Here is a 16,996-nt window from a genome sequence, read left to right on the forward strand (position 1 = left end):
TGGCACTGCATGATTACAATTAAGATGTGATTGTAGCTGCTTATATGAGACAGAAACAGATCCCCCTTTGTTACAGGTATATAATAGAATTAATTCACTGAAGTCAACAAACTCAATCTGTGTTACAACAGGATGAGATAACCAGGCCAGGAGGAGCTGGCTTATTTAACAGCTGTTGATTATGAAGGAGGTTGAACTCTAAGAATGCCAGCTCCTCACACCAAAGATAAGAGTTTCTTCTCCCAAACAGCCCAAACTCACAGCAGCCTGCTGGTGCAGAGCCCTTGGCCAGCAAAGACCACTGCCCACGTCCCAAAGACCCCGACCCACAATTCTTGGAAGGCTTTGCGCAAGCCCAAGGACTGATAAGCTAATTAGCATACGAAGCGAGAGTAGGTGGGGTTAGGTAATGAATATGTATAGGCGCTAATAGAATATTCATTGTTTTGCTGGATAAATATAAGATAGTTTGTTACTTCAAACATGCACAATAGGTGGAAAGATCCCCCGTGCATCCAGTGCTGCAATAAAGAATACACTTAAGGAAATTTCAGCTTCGATCTTTGAATCAATGCCAAAGTCAGCAGCACTTCTCCCTCTTCTCACTGGTTCACATACTTAAAAACACAGGGGTGGAAGGGACCTACAAGATCATCTACTCCAACCATCCTCCTATCACCAATACTACCCACTAAGATACTAAATCATCTCGTAGCACCTTGTCCAGGCGCTTCTTGAACACCGTGAGGGACGGTGACTCCACCACCTCCCTGGGCAGGCTGTTCCAGCACCTGACCACTCTGAGAAAAAAAGCTTTTCCTGATATCTGATCTAAATCTCCCCAGGCGCAACCTGTGGCCATTTCCTTGAGTCCTATCATTAGTTATCTGGGAGAAGAGTCTGACCCCCTCCTCATCATAACCTCCCTTCAGGAAATTGTAGAGTGCAATGAGGTCTCCCCTGAGCCTCCTTTTCTCCAGGCTGAACAAGCCCAGCTCCCTCAGCCGCTCCTCGTAAGACTTGTTCTCCAGGCCCCTCACCAGCTTCGTCGCCCTTCTCTGGACTTGCTCGAGCACCTCGATGTCCTTCTTGTAGCGAGGGGCCCAAAACTGAACACAGTACTCGAGGTGCAGCCTCACCAGAGCTGAGTGCAGGGGGATGATCACCTCCCTGGTCCTGCTGGCTACACTGTTCCTGATACAAGCCAGGATGCTGTTGGCCTTCTTGGCCACCTGGGCACACTGCCGGCTCATGTTCAGCCAAGCATCGATTAACACTCCCAGGTCCCTTTCCTCTTCACAAGTCTTCTAGCCACTCTGCCCCAAGCCTATAGTGCTGCACGGAGTTATTGTGGCCAAAGTGCAGGACCTAGCACTTGGCCTTGTTAAACCTCATCCCATTCACTTCAGCCCAGCAGTCCAGCCTATCCTCTGAAGGGCCACCCTACCCTCAGGCAGATCAACACTACCTCCCAACTTGGTGTTGTCTGCAAACTTACTGACTCAATCCCCTCATCTAGGTCATCAATAAAGATTTTTAACAAGATAGGCCCCAGTACTGACCCCTGGGGGACACGACTTGTAATGGGATGCCAGCTGGACTTAACTCCATTAACCACTACCCGCTGGGCATGGCCCTCCAGCCAGTTCTTTACCCAGAGAAGAGTATACCTGTCCAGGCCACGGGCAGACAGTTTCCCCGGGAGAATACTGTGGGAGACCGTGTCAAAGGCTTTGCTCAGCATGCAAAAGGGCAGCATTGCCCTAGCACAGGAGGTGTCTCCATCCTTCCCTCTGAAGGACGAGAAGAGCTCAGAGGTGCCTTCAGTGGAAGCATGCTAAGCACCTTAGCTCCTCGGGGGACTGGGGCACTGGAAAGTGAAAAATTAAGACACTGACAAATTAAGCTATTCAAACAGGACTGTTTAACTGAAGGCCTCACCCTGCCATTCCCCAGCACTTGAGCACCAAAGGTCATTTAACCAGAACTACTGAAAACTGGCTGTGGAGACAGATCTGGAGAAGAAACAGGCTGGAGAAAAAGTAGTCATTGCATCACACACACGTGCATCCTGTAGGGGAAACATCTGGATCGATGCACCATCACTACTGGCTTCTTGGCAGCAATTTATTTTGGAGTTGTCAGGAGGCTTGGTGCTTTTCAGAATCTCCTTTCCTAAAACAGGAGCCCTGTGTGTATATGCACATGCATATGAACGCAATACACTGTCCTCAACATTTAACCTCCCAACAGAGCCTATGCGGTACCAGCGAGGTTGAAACCAAGGCTTGCTGAAACCACAGGCACAGTTCTCTGACTGCAGCTCAGCCCAGGCAGCCTGCCCACCTTCCAGGGATGGTTTTGTAAGGAGAGGTTGTGCAGGGAAGCTGCCGCCTTCAGCAGTGGCCTCAGCACCTACCTGCCACACTGGGAGGACTTTCTCTATGTCGTTCAAGTTGATGCTATCACTGTCCTCGTACTTCCCTTTTCCGATCCTGCAGCAGGAAGAAAACAAGCAAAAGCATGATAAACCTCGCTGGAACCTACGTTAATGTTCTATTATGGCACATGGGAAAGATTAGCGCTTACTGCAAAGGACTCTCATAAAAACAAAGAGGTTCTCTGAAGCAAGTATGTTGTGTCTCCAAAACACTCCCATGTGGGCACAAAGCCATTAATACCAAATGAAATGCTTTTCCCAGCCCTATCCCCTGCACTAGTGACTATCCATTCACCACAGCATTAAAATACTTTTGGTAACACCAGCAGTGAGAAAACCAAAGGCAGCCCTGAGCAGTAGTTTTAGATGATTCAGTTCCCAGACTGAGAAAAACTAAACAGCCCACTGGGAAGAAAAAATGGGGACAGAAAAACCGAATGAAAAATGCTTCTTTTGAACTGCTGCTCATTTGCCAGTCTCTGCAGGAGCTCCTGTTCCCCTGCTGGGAAAGGTGGTGGTAAGCAAGCACAAACATAGATCTCAAACAGGAGAAAAGCGGTAAACAGAAACCAATATGAATGTAAACATATGTTTTGAAACACAAAAAAAATCAGGGTGAGAAGCCAAGTATTAACAGACCAAGTACATAGTTGACAGGGTAAGGATAATTAGCAAGTTTTGCTTGTATGAAGAAATTAAAAAAAAATCGATCACATAAGGCCTGCTACTAGCTGAATGCAGAGAAAATGAAAGTGTGAGGAATGTTTTAACAATTCCAATTCGTGTCCATAAATTCGTGTCCATAAAGAATAATTCTGTTTGAATCCTGTCTGCCTGTCTGGGCCCTGCACTGGCAATTTAGTTCTTGAACCACAGATGCAGTGTGTCCCAGTCTCCCCCTCATTCTAGTCAATTTATCACGTCTTCAGAAAACACTCCTTAAATTTATGAACCTGTTTGCTTTTGTTATTCCGGACTTCTATTTCTAACAGTTACAGCCTTTTTTCCTGTCTTCTTCGAGATTAACTTAACACTGCTATAGATGTGTCTGTGAATGGCTGGGGAAGAATGTTTTAATTACTCGTGAAGCGTCAAATAAGAAAGCTGTTTGTGTTTGATGTCTGGGAGTTTCAGAACAACTGATAACAACTAGTGACTGTTTTGAGATACTATGTGGATCCTTGGTATCTGGCCAGGGGGGGCCAAGAGATTAAGAGGAAGAAAAAAGAAGCTGAAGGACGGTTGGGAGACAAGACCTGTGGAGAGTGTACAGAGAGTGTTCCATAAACTTGGAATAGTGCCGAGTAAGTACAAAGGGTGAGAGGAAGACTACGAGCCTTCAGCATGAAAGACCCCTAGAGACCCCCAGAGGAGACTGATGCGCATGCTCCAGTAGGAGGAACTGGACCCCGGAAGCTAATTATAATAATCTACTTTTTTAGAAGTAGTAATGAATATGTATTAGTCTAGGTGCATAAAAATCAGCTGCTTGATGTAACTGGTGTGCGTCCTGGTGGAGCGGAGACTCCCGGTGCACCCAGCGCTGTTTGCTTACCTCTATTCCTTTATATTCTTTTAATAAATCCTATTTTTTTATTTAATCCTAATTTGAATCCTGAGCCATTTATAACAAAAAACAATAAGAAAAGAGCAGTAAACATTGTTCATCTGCATTTATAAAGAATTTGAGTGATTTATTACAGACAAATGTTGATGTATTTTGTGGTCAATTAGTGACAAGATATTGTTCAACAACTTACAGAAGGCAGAAACTTTGACAGCTGCAGGTGCAAACATTCAGTGTCTTTAAGTCCAAGGACAACCGATATTGGTGGAATTACAGTAAATGTAAAATGAAAGAATGGAACATGCTAAAACATTAAACCTGAAAAATAGCAAACTGTCCTGGTTTCAGTTAGAACAGAATTTTCTTCCTAGTAGCTGGTAGAATGCTGTGTTTTGGCTTAGGATGAGAAGAGTGCTGATAACACCCCGATGTTTTAATTGTTGCAGAGCAGTGCTTATACTAAGCCAAGGACATCTCAGCTTCTTGCTCTGTCCTGCCAGCGGGCAGGCTGGGGGTGCAGTAAGAGCTGGGAGGGGACAGACCCAGGACAGGTGACCCAAACTAGCCAAAGGGGTATTCCATCCCATCTGACGTCATGCTAAACAATATCTAGGGGTGGCTAGCCGGGGGGAGGGGGCCGGACTGCTCGGGGTTAGGCTGGGCATCGGTCAGCGGGTGGTGAGCAATTGCATTGTGCATCACTTGTTTGTACACATTATTAGTATTATTATTAGTAGTACTATTATCACCATTGTATTATTGTTATTGTTATTATTATTATTATTATTATTATTGTTATTTTCCTGTCTTATTAAACTGTCTTTATCTCAACTCACGGGCTTCACTTTCCATTTCTCTCCCCCGTCCCAGAGAGGGAGGGGGAGGGTGAGCGAATGGCTGCGTGGTGTTTAGCTGCCGGCCGGGTTAAACCACGACACAAGCTGAATAGAAACCTCCACAGCCCAGTGGGGCAGGCCCCAGACTTGTGAGATTGTGGAGGAGCAATAGGGGACTAAACTGAAGGTAGTGGAGGACTAGCATTTAACTAACGCCTTAATTGCTTTATGAAAAATCAGGTGTTCAACAGGTGGCTTGACTTTCCATCACAAATGAAATTGCTGTTGTACATAGCTGGTGTCTCTGGCAGGACCACCTGGGAAGTGCCGTGAACCATGGAGCCCATTACATCTTATTTTACAGAGGGCCCCTCATCCTATGCTTCAAAACCATCTATAGAGGCAAACATGAGCTGTTACCTACTGAGGCACTTAGAGACTCTGAAATTCAGTGTTACTCATGTTGTTTCAAATATTCTGAAAATTGCAAATCATAAATATTTACAGGGCAGAAAAAAGCCTTATACGGTCACGTGAGTTTGCCTGTCACAAACAGGTATGGGAGCCTCCTGCAGATGCTGAACCTGGGCTGAGGTAGGATTGTGAACCCAGACTGGCTCATACTTTGGCAAAACCAATTTACCAACAGATAAACTTTGCTGAAAGATTTCTATCCCTATGCCTAAAATGGCACTGAGAAGTCATTTGTAGCCTTCTCAACCCCATCTTTTAGATCCATTTTTATTTTTATCATCCTCTATGGGCAAGAAATGACTAATTACTAGGAAAAAATATCAGAAAAAATATTAGATAAAACATGGATATGGCACTTCCTCTATTCTTTCTTTAGCTGAGATGTGCAATGAGTTCCATCAGCAATGAGTTGAAGCCTTGTCATAACTTGGGATAACAGAACGGGTAACACTGTCCATATCTGTTAACAGCACTGCCAGTGCGTTAAGCACCAGGACTGAGTAACAAGGAGAGTGTTTCTCAAGTGGCAGAATCTGCAGAGAAATGTCTGTCTCTCATCAGCATCAGTGAATCTCTTGGTGTCTATGTACATGACCAACGCATAGCCAAAGAAGAATCCAGCAACACTGTGATAGCCCCAGGAGGCTGTAACCACCAAGATGAACTACTTAATGTTCTCATAGTTACATGCCTAGCAGGAAGGGAATGAACATTTCAATCTAGATGGACCATATTGATGCTCTGCTCTTCCCTCAAGTCTTGCTGGGGAGAACAACAGAAGCGCTTTCACTCATTGGAATTGTAACCAGGATCTTTCCCCCAATATTCAGAGATGCTTAAATCTAGGAGACATAGCCTGGAGCCCACATAGTTTAAAAGCTGAACTCTTTCAAACAATACAAAATACAGCAAACAGCTCTGCTCTAACCCAGAGCTGGTTGATAGAGGAGCCAAAGAGACTGATCATGAAGTTCTCAGCCCCTATATGTGGTCCAACACATCTTTTCCAGGTCCTCTGTGTGGGCTATGCCATCAAGCCAGCATTCCCACTGCAAAGGAGAGGTTATACATCTTGCTGGAGAGCATCATATCACTTATCTTGGGATAACTATGCACATGCACAGCACTCACCCTTCTCTGTCTATGTGAGGCATTGGATGTTTGGTGGTGTTTCTGAGCTTCCTGTGAAACTGCGTGAAATCTAGTTTTTCAGGCTGCAAGTCCCATGTTGCACCACTAGGAGAGGAAAAACAAGGAGAGAAAGAAAATCAGTGCCCTACTAATTAAACACAACCTCACTGAAGAGCAGATGGCTCACATGAGCCTGTAGACGACGAAAGCTGGTACTTTGGAGGCTGCACTCCCTGCTGCAGAGCATGCTGCCACAGGCCTCCGACCTTTACGCTGCTGTTACGCTAAGCCCATAGTTTTGATGTAGACTAATGATGCAGCATACGCCTTGCTAACTGCACTTGCTTTTTATAGCAACTATAGCTAGCACTTTTTATTGCAGCAGATGCTGGTCCAGTCCATGCAGTGTAGATGCTCTAGGGGCCTGGAGCAAGTCCCAGGTGGGAACACATGGGAACACAACTCCTGCAGTGCTTCAGGTACAGCACACAAATGCATACAACCAGACAGAAAGCGTATTTCACTGCTCGAGCTGGGCAGCACACTTGGTTTACCCATGCTGAAGCAGCAGCTCTTCTCAGCAGCTGCAGAGCAAGGAGTGATCATACTGCCACTTCATGGAAGAGAGTCCTGGAGCAGGAGCTCACAGCTGCCTCTATTTCACCGGTGCAGCTCTAAGATGCCTGCAAATAATCATATCAGTACCTTTTTCAGATGTTTGGACTGCAAACCTCTCCTAAGCAGAAACAATGCTTTGAGTATGTTGTTGGTGCTTAGCATCATGGACTAATCACAGAATCACAGAATCTCTAGGTTGGAAGAGACCTCAAGATCATCGAGTCCAACCTCTGTTCTAACACTAACAGTCCCCACTAAACCATATCCCTAAGCTCTACATCTAAACGTCTTTTAAAGACCTCCAGGGATGGTGACTCCACCACTTCCCTGGGCAGCCTGTTCCAGTGCCTCACAACCCTTTTGGTAAAGAAGATCTTCCTAATATCTAACCTAAACCTCCCCAGGCGCAACTTAAGCCCATTCCCCCTCGTCCTGTCACCAGGCACGTGGGAGAACAGACCAACCCCCACCTCACTACAGCCTCCTTTGAGGTACCTGTAGAGAGCGATAAGGTCTCCCCTGAGCCTCCTTTTCTCCAGGCTGAACAAGCCCAGCTCCCTCAGCCGCTCCTCGTAAAACTTGTTCTCCAGGCCCCTCACCAGCTTCGTCGCCCTTCTCTGGACTTGCTCGAGCACCTCGATGTCCTTCTTGTAGCGAGGGGCCCAAAACTGAACACAGTACTCGAGGTGCAGCCTCACCAGAGCTGAGTGCAGGGGGATGATCACCTCCCTGGTCCTGCTGGCTACACTGTTCCTGATACAAGCCAGGATGCTGTTGGCCTTCTTGGCCACCTGGGCACACTGCCGGCTCATGTTCAGCCAAGCATCGATTAACACTCCCAGGTCCCTTTCCTCTTCACAAGTCTTCTAGCCACTCTGCCCCAAGCCTATAGTGCTGCACGGAGTTATTGTGGCCAAAGTGCAGGACCTAGCACTTGGCCTTGTTAAACCTCATCCCATTCACTTCAGCCCAGCAGTCCAGCCTATCCTCTGAAGGGCCACCCTACCCTCAGGCAGATCAACACTACCTCCCAACTTGGTGTTGTCTGCAAACTTACTGACTCAATCCCCTCATCTAGGTCATCAATAAAGATTTTTAACAAGATAGGCCCCAGTACTGACCCCTGGGGGACACGACTTGTAATGGGATGCCAGCTGGACTTAACTCCATTAACCACTACCCGCTGGGCATGGCCCTCCAGCCAGTTCTTTACCCAGAGAAGAGTATACCTGTCCAGGCCACGGGCAGACAGTTTCCCCGGGAGAATACTGTGGGAGACCGTGTCAAAGGCTTTGCTCAGCATGCAAAAGGGCAGCATTGCCCTAGCACAGGAGGTGTCTCCATCCTTCCCTCTGAAGGACGAGAAGAGCTCAGAGGTGCCTTCAGTGGAAGCATGCTAAGCACCTTAGCTCCTCGGGGGACTGGGGCACTGGAAAGTGAAAAATTAAGACACTGACAAATTAAGCTATTCAAACAGGACTGTTTAACTGAAGGCCTCACCCTGCCATTCCCCAGCACTTGAGCACCAAAGGTCATTTAACCAGAACTACTGAAAACTGGCTGTGGAGACAGATCTGGAGAAGAAACAGGCTGGAGAAAAAGTAGTCATTGCATCACACACACGTGCATCCTGTAGGGGAAACATCTGGATCGATGCACCATCACTACTGGCTTCTTGGCAGCAATTTATTTTGGAGTTGTCAGGAGGCTTGGTGCTTTTCAGAATCTCCTTTCCTAAAACAGGAGCCCTGTGTGTATATGCACATGCATATGAACGCAATACACTGTCCTCAACATTTAACCTCCCAACAGAGCCTATGCGGTACCAGCGAGGTTGAAACCAAGGCTTGCTGAAACCACAGGCACAGTTCCCTGACTGCAGCTCAGCCCTAGACCTGCACTTCCCTAGCCCTGCTGGCCACACTGCTGCTTATACAGGCCAGGATGCTGTTGGCCTTCTTGGCCACCTGAGCACACTGCTGGCTCATATTCAGCCGACTATCAACCATCACTCCCAGGTCCTTCTCTGCCTGGCAGCTCTCCAACCACTCATCTCCCAGCCTGTAGCTCTGCTTGGCGTTATTGCGCCCCAGGTGCAGGACCCGGCACTTGGCCTTGTTGAACTTCATGCAGTTGACCTCAGCCCATCAGTGCAGCCTATCCAGATCCTCCTGCAGAGCCTTCCTACCCTCGAGCAGATGGGCACATGCACCTAACTTGGTGTAATCTGCAAACTTACTGAGGGTGCACTCAATGCCCTCATCCAGATCATCGATGAAGATATTAAAGAGGACCGGCCCCAGCACCGAGCCCTGGGGAACTCCACTAGTGACCGGCCTCCAACTGGATTTGACTCCATTCACCACGACTCTTTGGGCCCGGCTATCCAGCCAGTTTCTAACCCAACGAAGCATACGCCAGTCCAAGACAAAAGCAGCCAGTTTCTTGTGGAGAATGCTGTGGGAGACGGTGTCAAAAGCCTTGCTGAAGTCAAGGTAGACCACATCCACAGCCTTTCCCTCGTCCACCCAGTGCGTCACTTTGTCATAGAAGGAGATCAGGTTCGTCAAGCAGGACCTGCCTTTCATAAACCCATGCTGACTGGGCCTGATCGCCTGGTTGCCCTGCAAGTGCCGCATGATGACACTCAAGAGAATCTGCTCCATGAGCTTCCCTGGCACTGAGGTCAAACTGACAGGCCTAGAGTTCCCTGGGTCTGCCCTCTGACCCTTCTTGTAGATGGGCGTCACGTTTGCTAGCCGCCAGTCGACTGGGACCTCCCCTGATAGCCAGGACTGTTGATAAATGATGGTAAGCGGCTTGGCCAGCTCCTCTGCCAGTTCCCTCAGTACCCTCGGGTGGATCCCATTCGGCCCCATCGACTTGTACACATCCAAGTGCCGTAGCAGGTCGCCAACCATTTCTTCGTGGATAGTGAGGGCCACATTCTGCTCCCCATCCCCTTCCACCAGCTCAGGGGACTGGGTATCCAGAGAACAACCGGTATTGCTGCTAAAGACTGAGGCAAAGAAGGCATTAAGCACCTCAGCCTTTTCCTCATCTTTTTGTAACTAGGTTTCCCCCCGCATCCAGTAAAGGCGAGGAGGAGCGACGTGAGGCCAGTGCCCAGCTGGGCACACCCAGGACAGGCACGTGCGCAAACCCTCCTCTCAGAGCGCTTTCAGATCAGCTTACCTGAAGGAGTCGAAGGTGTTGGCAGCCCAGATGTCAGTGCCCAGCATGTCAAGGGACCCCTCCTTGTTGCCATTCTAGGAAGGAGGGAAAGGCAGTTACTTGGCAGAAGGTGCCTAGCCCTGCCCAGCATCTCCTATGCCAGCCAGGAGGTGGCACAGCTCTGTGCCCAGCCTTGCCACCTCCACGTCAGCCCAACACAGCCCCCTCGCTCGCCACAAGAGTGCACTTGGAAGACAGGGAGTGACACATGGTTTTGGCCTTTGGGACACAAAGCTGTGGACGACACAGAGCACACAATGCATTGGTTGACTTTGGCCCCATCCTTCTATCCCCTGTCCACAGTCAATGTGGGTACAAGACCTCCAAGACCCAGTGGGCAGGTTGACATGCTGGCCACAAAGATGCTCAGCATCACAGAACTCCAGGCTGCTTGAGCTGGGAAGGGGACCTCCAACGTCATCTGGTCCAACCAAGGTCAAAAAGGGCCACCTAGAAGCCAGTTCAGGTGGCTCTTCAATATCTCCAGGGGTTATCACCAACAAGCACATGGAAAGCCAACCATCAGTGATGCACAAGGCAGAGCTGCCCAAGGAACCTCCCAACACCTCTGGATTTCACCACAGCAGTGACTGCTTCTTCAAGGAGTCATGGTGACACAACCTGGCCTTGCTCTATCAAAGTCTCAAGGTATGATATAGCACTGTGCTGAAACTCCTGACAGCGCTGCAGACTCCAGTTGCCTGGGTCCCCAAGACCTGGTGTTACAGAAGGGAGGGCACAAGGTGCATGTAGGTTGTAGGCGTTAGGATAGGAGGAATTGCTAGGAAGCTGCTACACAAACCATCAGAAAACATCATGCTGAGCTTGCAGGAACTTTTTTTTTATCCCACCTGAGAAGCAAAAGCCTTACAGTATAATCAGATGGAAATTATGAGAAACCTCCAATAAACCACAAAGCACCTCTAATTTTGCAGTGCAGCTGCTTTTTAGAAAAAGAGCAATGCAAAAGGAAAAGCATCTAAAGAAAAGACCCCAGACTGCTTCTCGTCCTTCACAGCCCCTTTACACTCACCAGCCTCCACATATCCTCCTCAAAAAAAGCAGGCTGCCCTTATTGAAGTATTCCAGCCCAAATGGTTCAGCTCTGGCAAAAAGTAGTGCTGGAGAACGCGGCTTCCAAATGCTCCCCCATCCTATGATTTCCAGGGGACACCACACAGCCAGACTCTGCCAAAGCAATTCCAGGCTGCTTTCAGCCTTGGCACAGGTACAAAAAAGCAGATTCATCTCCTCATACCCACAACACCCTTGCAACGAGGGCCCAACCAGCCGCAGTTACACTGTCAGGTACTGAGAGCATCTTCAAAGCTGTCAGCCATCACAAGCATGAATGAATATAAGCACTACCCTGCTGTAGTATTTCTGATGGCTCTCCTCAAGGCTGATGTTTCCAACAGGCAAACTATATTTACCGAGTTCACACACACATAAAATTATGATAAACTGTCATGCAGACAACAATTATCAAAGATTAGTATGCAAAAATATTTCTTCTGTCCACATACAGCTTTCCTGAGGAACTGCCATACTAAAATATTAATAACCGAGACACTGAAAAAAAAACAAAAATCTAAATGCTTCTCAATTAAGTCCCAAACCCCAATTTGCCATGAAGCAAGCAGCCTTTTCCCAACATGGACACACATTGTCATTGCACACCACAGACAGATTACAGAGCCATTCCCAACACAACAAACAAACAGATACTCAAACAGGCGCATTGCTCCTCCCCCCTTCTTTTTGGTTTCCTTTAAGGGGTGTATGGATTATGATTTTTAACCTCCAGCGATCTACAGGTCAACATGTCTGCACAGAAATAAACTACAAGTAAAGTATAAAACTCCCACGGACAATTATGGAAGCAGAGATTTTATTTTAAGCAAACGTAAGCAAAAATTCTCTCACCAGAGAGAGAAATTAATTCTAAATACTTAAAGGCATTGTCATGCAGCATAATGAAAACACAGATGTCCACATCTTTATAGCATCTTTGGTCTTTATTTCTTCTTTGGTCTTCACCCAAAGAAGAAATACCTCCTCCTGCAGACAGATTCATTTCTCTTCCCATTTCTACAGACATTGGATATTTTAAGTACTTGTTAATGAACTACCTACAATAGGATGCCCTAGGAGTTCAGTATTGTGGCTCAGGGAAAAAGCGTGTGAGTGTGTAACTAGTTGCAATGAGGATGAGATAAATCAACCACAATAACTTTAAACAGCCAAAATTTAGGATAACATGAGAATGGGTTCCTAATGCAACAGGTTGTGTCATAAAACTGTCACCCAAATTCAGCTCAGTGTCCCTTTCTGAACCCTGAAACAAAGCACTTAACAATTAGCCTCCAGAGTTCTGCTTCAAACTTGTTTGGATGTGGCTGGTTCCGCCCCGATTCACAGCAGCTGGTGGGAATGCTTCCTGCGAAGTGGTGCATGAGGTCAGATGGGTGCAAGCTTTTGGGCAGTGGCTGGATGCTACCACCCCAACTGGGCTGCAGCTCCTAGCCCTCCCTGTGGTGGTTTTACTTGGGTGGACAGCTGGGTTCCACCACGGCCACTCTCTTACTCCCCTTCCTCTTTGAGGAGGGGGAGAAAATATGACACAAAGGGCTCAAGGGTTGAGATAAGGATGGGGAGATCACTCAACAATTATTGTGACGGGCAAAACAGACTCAGAGTAGGGACATAGTAAGATTTATTACTTATTACTAAGTTTTACACCACAACCCCATCTCCTCTGGGAGATGCTCCAAGTGTCAGCCTGACTCCACAGAGACTACGCCGGGGCCAAATGATAACACAATTTGCCATTAAGTCATGAGTCACTACAGTCATTTCAAGACAAACACCCTTGCCACCTGCGATGACCACCTTTATCCTGAAGGAACAAAGCCCAAGAGAGCTGCTGAGGGAGTGAGCAGCACCCACACCCTCTGCAGGCAGGGCACTTGCTACCCAGCTCCAAGCCCGGTGCTGAGACTCTATACGAAGGCTTTAAAAAAGCCAATTCTCAAGACTGGGGGGGGGGGCTGGGGGAGTATTTAGGAAAAGAAAAGAAGTTACTTGCTGTCAGTTCCCCCAGGACTGCAATTATAACAGTGAGCAGTTTTAACTTGAAGCTCCCCATGACCCAACCCTCAGCTTTAGATAATAATTTTCACTGCAAAAAAAGATTGCTGAAAATTAATTAAGTCACTAGGAAGGATGATTGTGAGAGATGGTGGTGAGAACGTCACAAATGCTCAGATGCACCCTAGCTTCAGTAAGGCAGCTCCTACCCCCAGTATGGCAGCTCCTACCCCCAGTATGGTTTAAATGCATTTTCATAATCTGCGTCCTGCAGACCCAGTGAACACGCCCAGGTGCCTAAAACCCACACCCATCACTGCCCAGTCCCTGGGAGTGCATGCACAAGCAGGGACAGAGCATGCCACCAGCTGCGTGGACTCCGACTGTTCACTTAAGCATGCAACTTCAGCAAATTCCCGCAATGTCAGCATTGAAATGCATGCAGCAGCTTTTCAAAAGCTAGCTCAGTGTAACACTGGTTTCTCTCGCCACTCCTCGTTACAATTCTGCAGCAAACCATGACAAATACAAAACCATGCTCATCATCCCACAATTGCAACAGCGTACCTCATCCCCATGCTTTGCATTAATGTAGAACAGCACCAAGTGGTCAGCCAAGTCTCAGTGCTGTCTGTGGTATACATTCAGGGATTATCCTGTGTCATGCTACTTTTGAAGTTGCACAGATTCCCCCACGTTTCCTCCTTTTCAGCTACCTATGACTCCTGGATGCATAGAGCCCACAGACAGACATCGAGCTGCCCAAAAAGGCTCTGCTTGAAGGCTTTTTGTTGAAAAACACCAGTTTATCAAAACTGAGAAAAATACAGACATTTTGAGCAATGCTATCCCTGGTCAAAGACACAGGGATACGGCAAGCTTCATTCCCCCCAGAAAGGCCCATGGCTTTTCAAGAACAACCTGCTTCTGCAAGTTGAGGAGGCTGTGCTTTCCTCCATCCCAGCCCTGATCTCTGTAACACCACTCACGATTTCAGACTGCTTTCTCAGTTTCCCCAGGATGCTTGACATGGATGGATGGATCAGGAACACTAGCCCAAACCTCCCAAGCCTGTCCTCCACTTCTTGTACACCCAATGTTTGTGTGTGCAGAAGTAGGTCCCTGCTCAGAGTTCAAGCAGGGAGTGGCCCTAAAACCAAATCAAAATCAAATTCCCCACGGATTTTGCATGGCAGGAAGGTAACTCCCCATCTAGCCCTGCTGACAGCTCTCATGGAAAGCAGCTGGACTCAAGGTCATCATTTGTCACTGCCCATGTGGCATTCAGTCATATACCAATGTAATAAATGACTAAGTCCCAAATAGGATTACAATCAAAGTTTACAATTTATTAAACGAATAGAGGTAAGCAAACACATTTCATCATATCATGCGGCCCTAGCATTGTTCCATATTAACATGAACCAGATGAACACCTTTCACACCAACATTCTTTAGAAGACTCACCAAAAATAATTACAGGCATCTCTTCATTTCCCCAAATAAAAGTACTCCACGATTACAAGTTGTCCTGGTTTCAGTTAGAACAGAGTTGATTTTCTTCCTAGTAGCTGGTAGAATGCTATGTTTTGGCTTAGGATGAGAAGAGTGCTGATAACACCCCGATGTTTTAATTGTTGCAGAGCAGTGCTTATACTAAGCCAAGGACATCTCAGCCTTTTGCTCTATCCTGCCAACAGGCAGGCTGGGGGTGCAGTAAGAGCTGGGAGGGGACAGACCCAGGACAGGTGACCCAAACTAGCCAAAGGGGTATTCCATCCCATCTGACGTCATGCTAAACAATATCTAGGGGTGGCTAGCCGGGGGGAGGGGGCCGGACTGCTCGGGGTTAGGCTGGGCATCGGTCAGCGGGTGGTGAGCAATTGCATTGTTCATCACTTGTTTGTACACATTATTATTAGTAGTACTATTATCATCGTTGTATTATTATTATTATTATTGTTATTATTATTTTCCTGTCTTATTAAACTGTCTTTATCTCAACTCACGGGCTTCACTTTCCATTTCTCTCCCCCGTTCCAGAGAGGGAGGGGGGAGGGTGAGCGAACGGCTGCGTGGTGTTTAGCTGCCGGCCGGGTTAAACAACAACACAAGGGGAAAAGCACATTTCCTCTGCACTAAGCCAGCTGGCTCGAGACTTCTTTCCCAACAGTAAGGTGCTTGTCATGTTTGAACAGCCCTCGGGGCTGAAGGACAGACAGCTACATCCCTCAGCAGCCAGGTCACGGGCTATGCACAAAGCAAGTAGGTCTGGCAGGTAAACTCCCCCACGGCCAGGTACTCACACCTTACATGTAGGCACATACACAAGCCACACCATCGGGAGGACACCAGCAATGAACGGCAAGCACAGGATGCGACTGGAGCACCCCACAGTTGGCTCTCACCGTGGCCACCAGGAATACCTTGGTTGGTTGCCTGAACTGGCTGCTTCTGCTGCAGCTGCCAGACCTGAATCCAGACCCGCGCCTGGAGCCCGACCCCAGCTGGGATCCTGCGCTCCCACTGCTGCTGTGATCCCACTCTTCCTGGAAACAACAAACAGCTGGCTTTAGTCAAGGGCAATGCCGTCCTGCACCCATAAAAACTGCTGAGCTGGCAGAGCTTGAGCCCCCAGGCCATGTGCACAAGCACCTAAAGAAACATGCCCATGCCTAATGGCCCTGTTTGGGGGTTTCTTTGAGTCCTTTAAAGTATCTGGATGAAATTTTCTCATACTTACACCTTTCAAAGAGATGGCATTGTGGGAAGCTGAAATGGTAATAAGTTTTGGCTCTAGTGCTCTAGTTCACTAGTGTATGCACAGGGAAAAATACTACTTACCTCCTATGGCTTCATGACAATTAATTATACATATTCAGCAACCCACTAGAACTGCTTATATATGCTCCTACAGCCTTCCTCAGAGGCTTGCAAAAGACTTTTGAAGTGACCTGCAGTGGTTAAAACACCCGAAATCACAGAGCGCGGAATATTCTACTCTTTTTGACTTCTCTGAAAATGTGGGAAATGAAAGTGGCAGTCCGTGTTTCCAATGTAAGAGCAGGCATTTGGTGTCTCAGACACTCGCTGGGGTTATGTGAGTCTCTGCTGGCACTGCCACCACTACGGCAGGGCCACCTCAGCCTTTAGGAGGCAGCAGGACTCACCCACAGTGTAGGACACACAGTCCAGATCACTGATCCCAGAGGACTGACCCAAGGTGAGGGACGGGAGGCAAAATGCACTGTTTCCTCACTGCCCCACTGCATGTTCTCCAGTGTCGAACACGGCAAGTCCCAATCAAGCTCAAACATCTTCTGGTTGCTACAGCCTACAAGCAGTATCAACTCTGAAAGAGGGGGAGAGGTCAGCTAGTTTCCAGGCTGTATATAGATGAAAATTGAGAAATTGTGGTTATTCCCATGAGATGTTGCCCTAACGGCAGAAAGCACTTTTCCTCCTCACCACAATTTGGCAATCCAAATATCCCAATGGCTGAGAAACACCGAGTGACATGAAGTTAAGGGAGTTGTTAAATTGGCAGGGAGGCAGGAAAAATAAAACTATTAGTATAAACTGAGAGACACGGGGAGGTGGCCACTT

At 47.6% G+C, this 16,996-nt stretch overlaps 1 protein-coding gene across 11 annotated transcripts in view; it reads right to left on the reverse strand.

Moving 5' to 3' along the window:
- The window catches only part of LOC101794193 (CBP80/20-dependent translation initiation factor), a 167,227-nt gene that overhangs the window by 114,131 nt on the left and 36,100 nt on the right, over positions 1-16,996 (reverse strand). For 7 of the 11 annotated variants that reach the window (XR_011805560.1, XM_038169454.2, XM_072030439.1 and 4 more), the window contains 3 exons: positions 10,262-10,335; positions 6,449-6,553; positions 2,420-2,495 (listed from right to left, as the gene is read on the reverse strand). The exons of 1 other annotated variant lie outside the window; for it this stretch is intronic. Coding sequence is in view for 9 of the 10 variants with exons in the window: in XM_038169454.2 (XP_038025382.1) it covers positions 2,420-2,495; positions 6,449-6,553; positions 10,262-10,335 (255 nt within the window). In the remaining variant the exon portion in view is untranslated. The remainder of the gene's footprint in view (positions 1-2,419; positions 2,496-6,448; positions 6,554-10,261; positions 10,336-16,996) is intronic. 3 more of the 11 variants (XM_072030440.1, XM_072030442.1, XM_072030443.1) reach the window with 3 other exon arrangements.

The sequence above is a fragment of the Anas platyrhynchos genome, chromosome W (genome assembly GCF_047663525.1).
Source record: "Anas platyrhynchos isolate ZD024472 breed Pekin duck chromosome W, IASCAAS_PekinDuck_T2T, whole genome shotgun sequence".
Taxonomy (NCBI): Eukaryota; Metazoa; Chordata; class Aves; order Anseriformes; family Anatidae; genus Anas; species Anas platyrhynchos.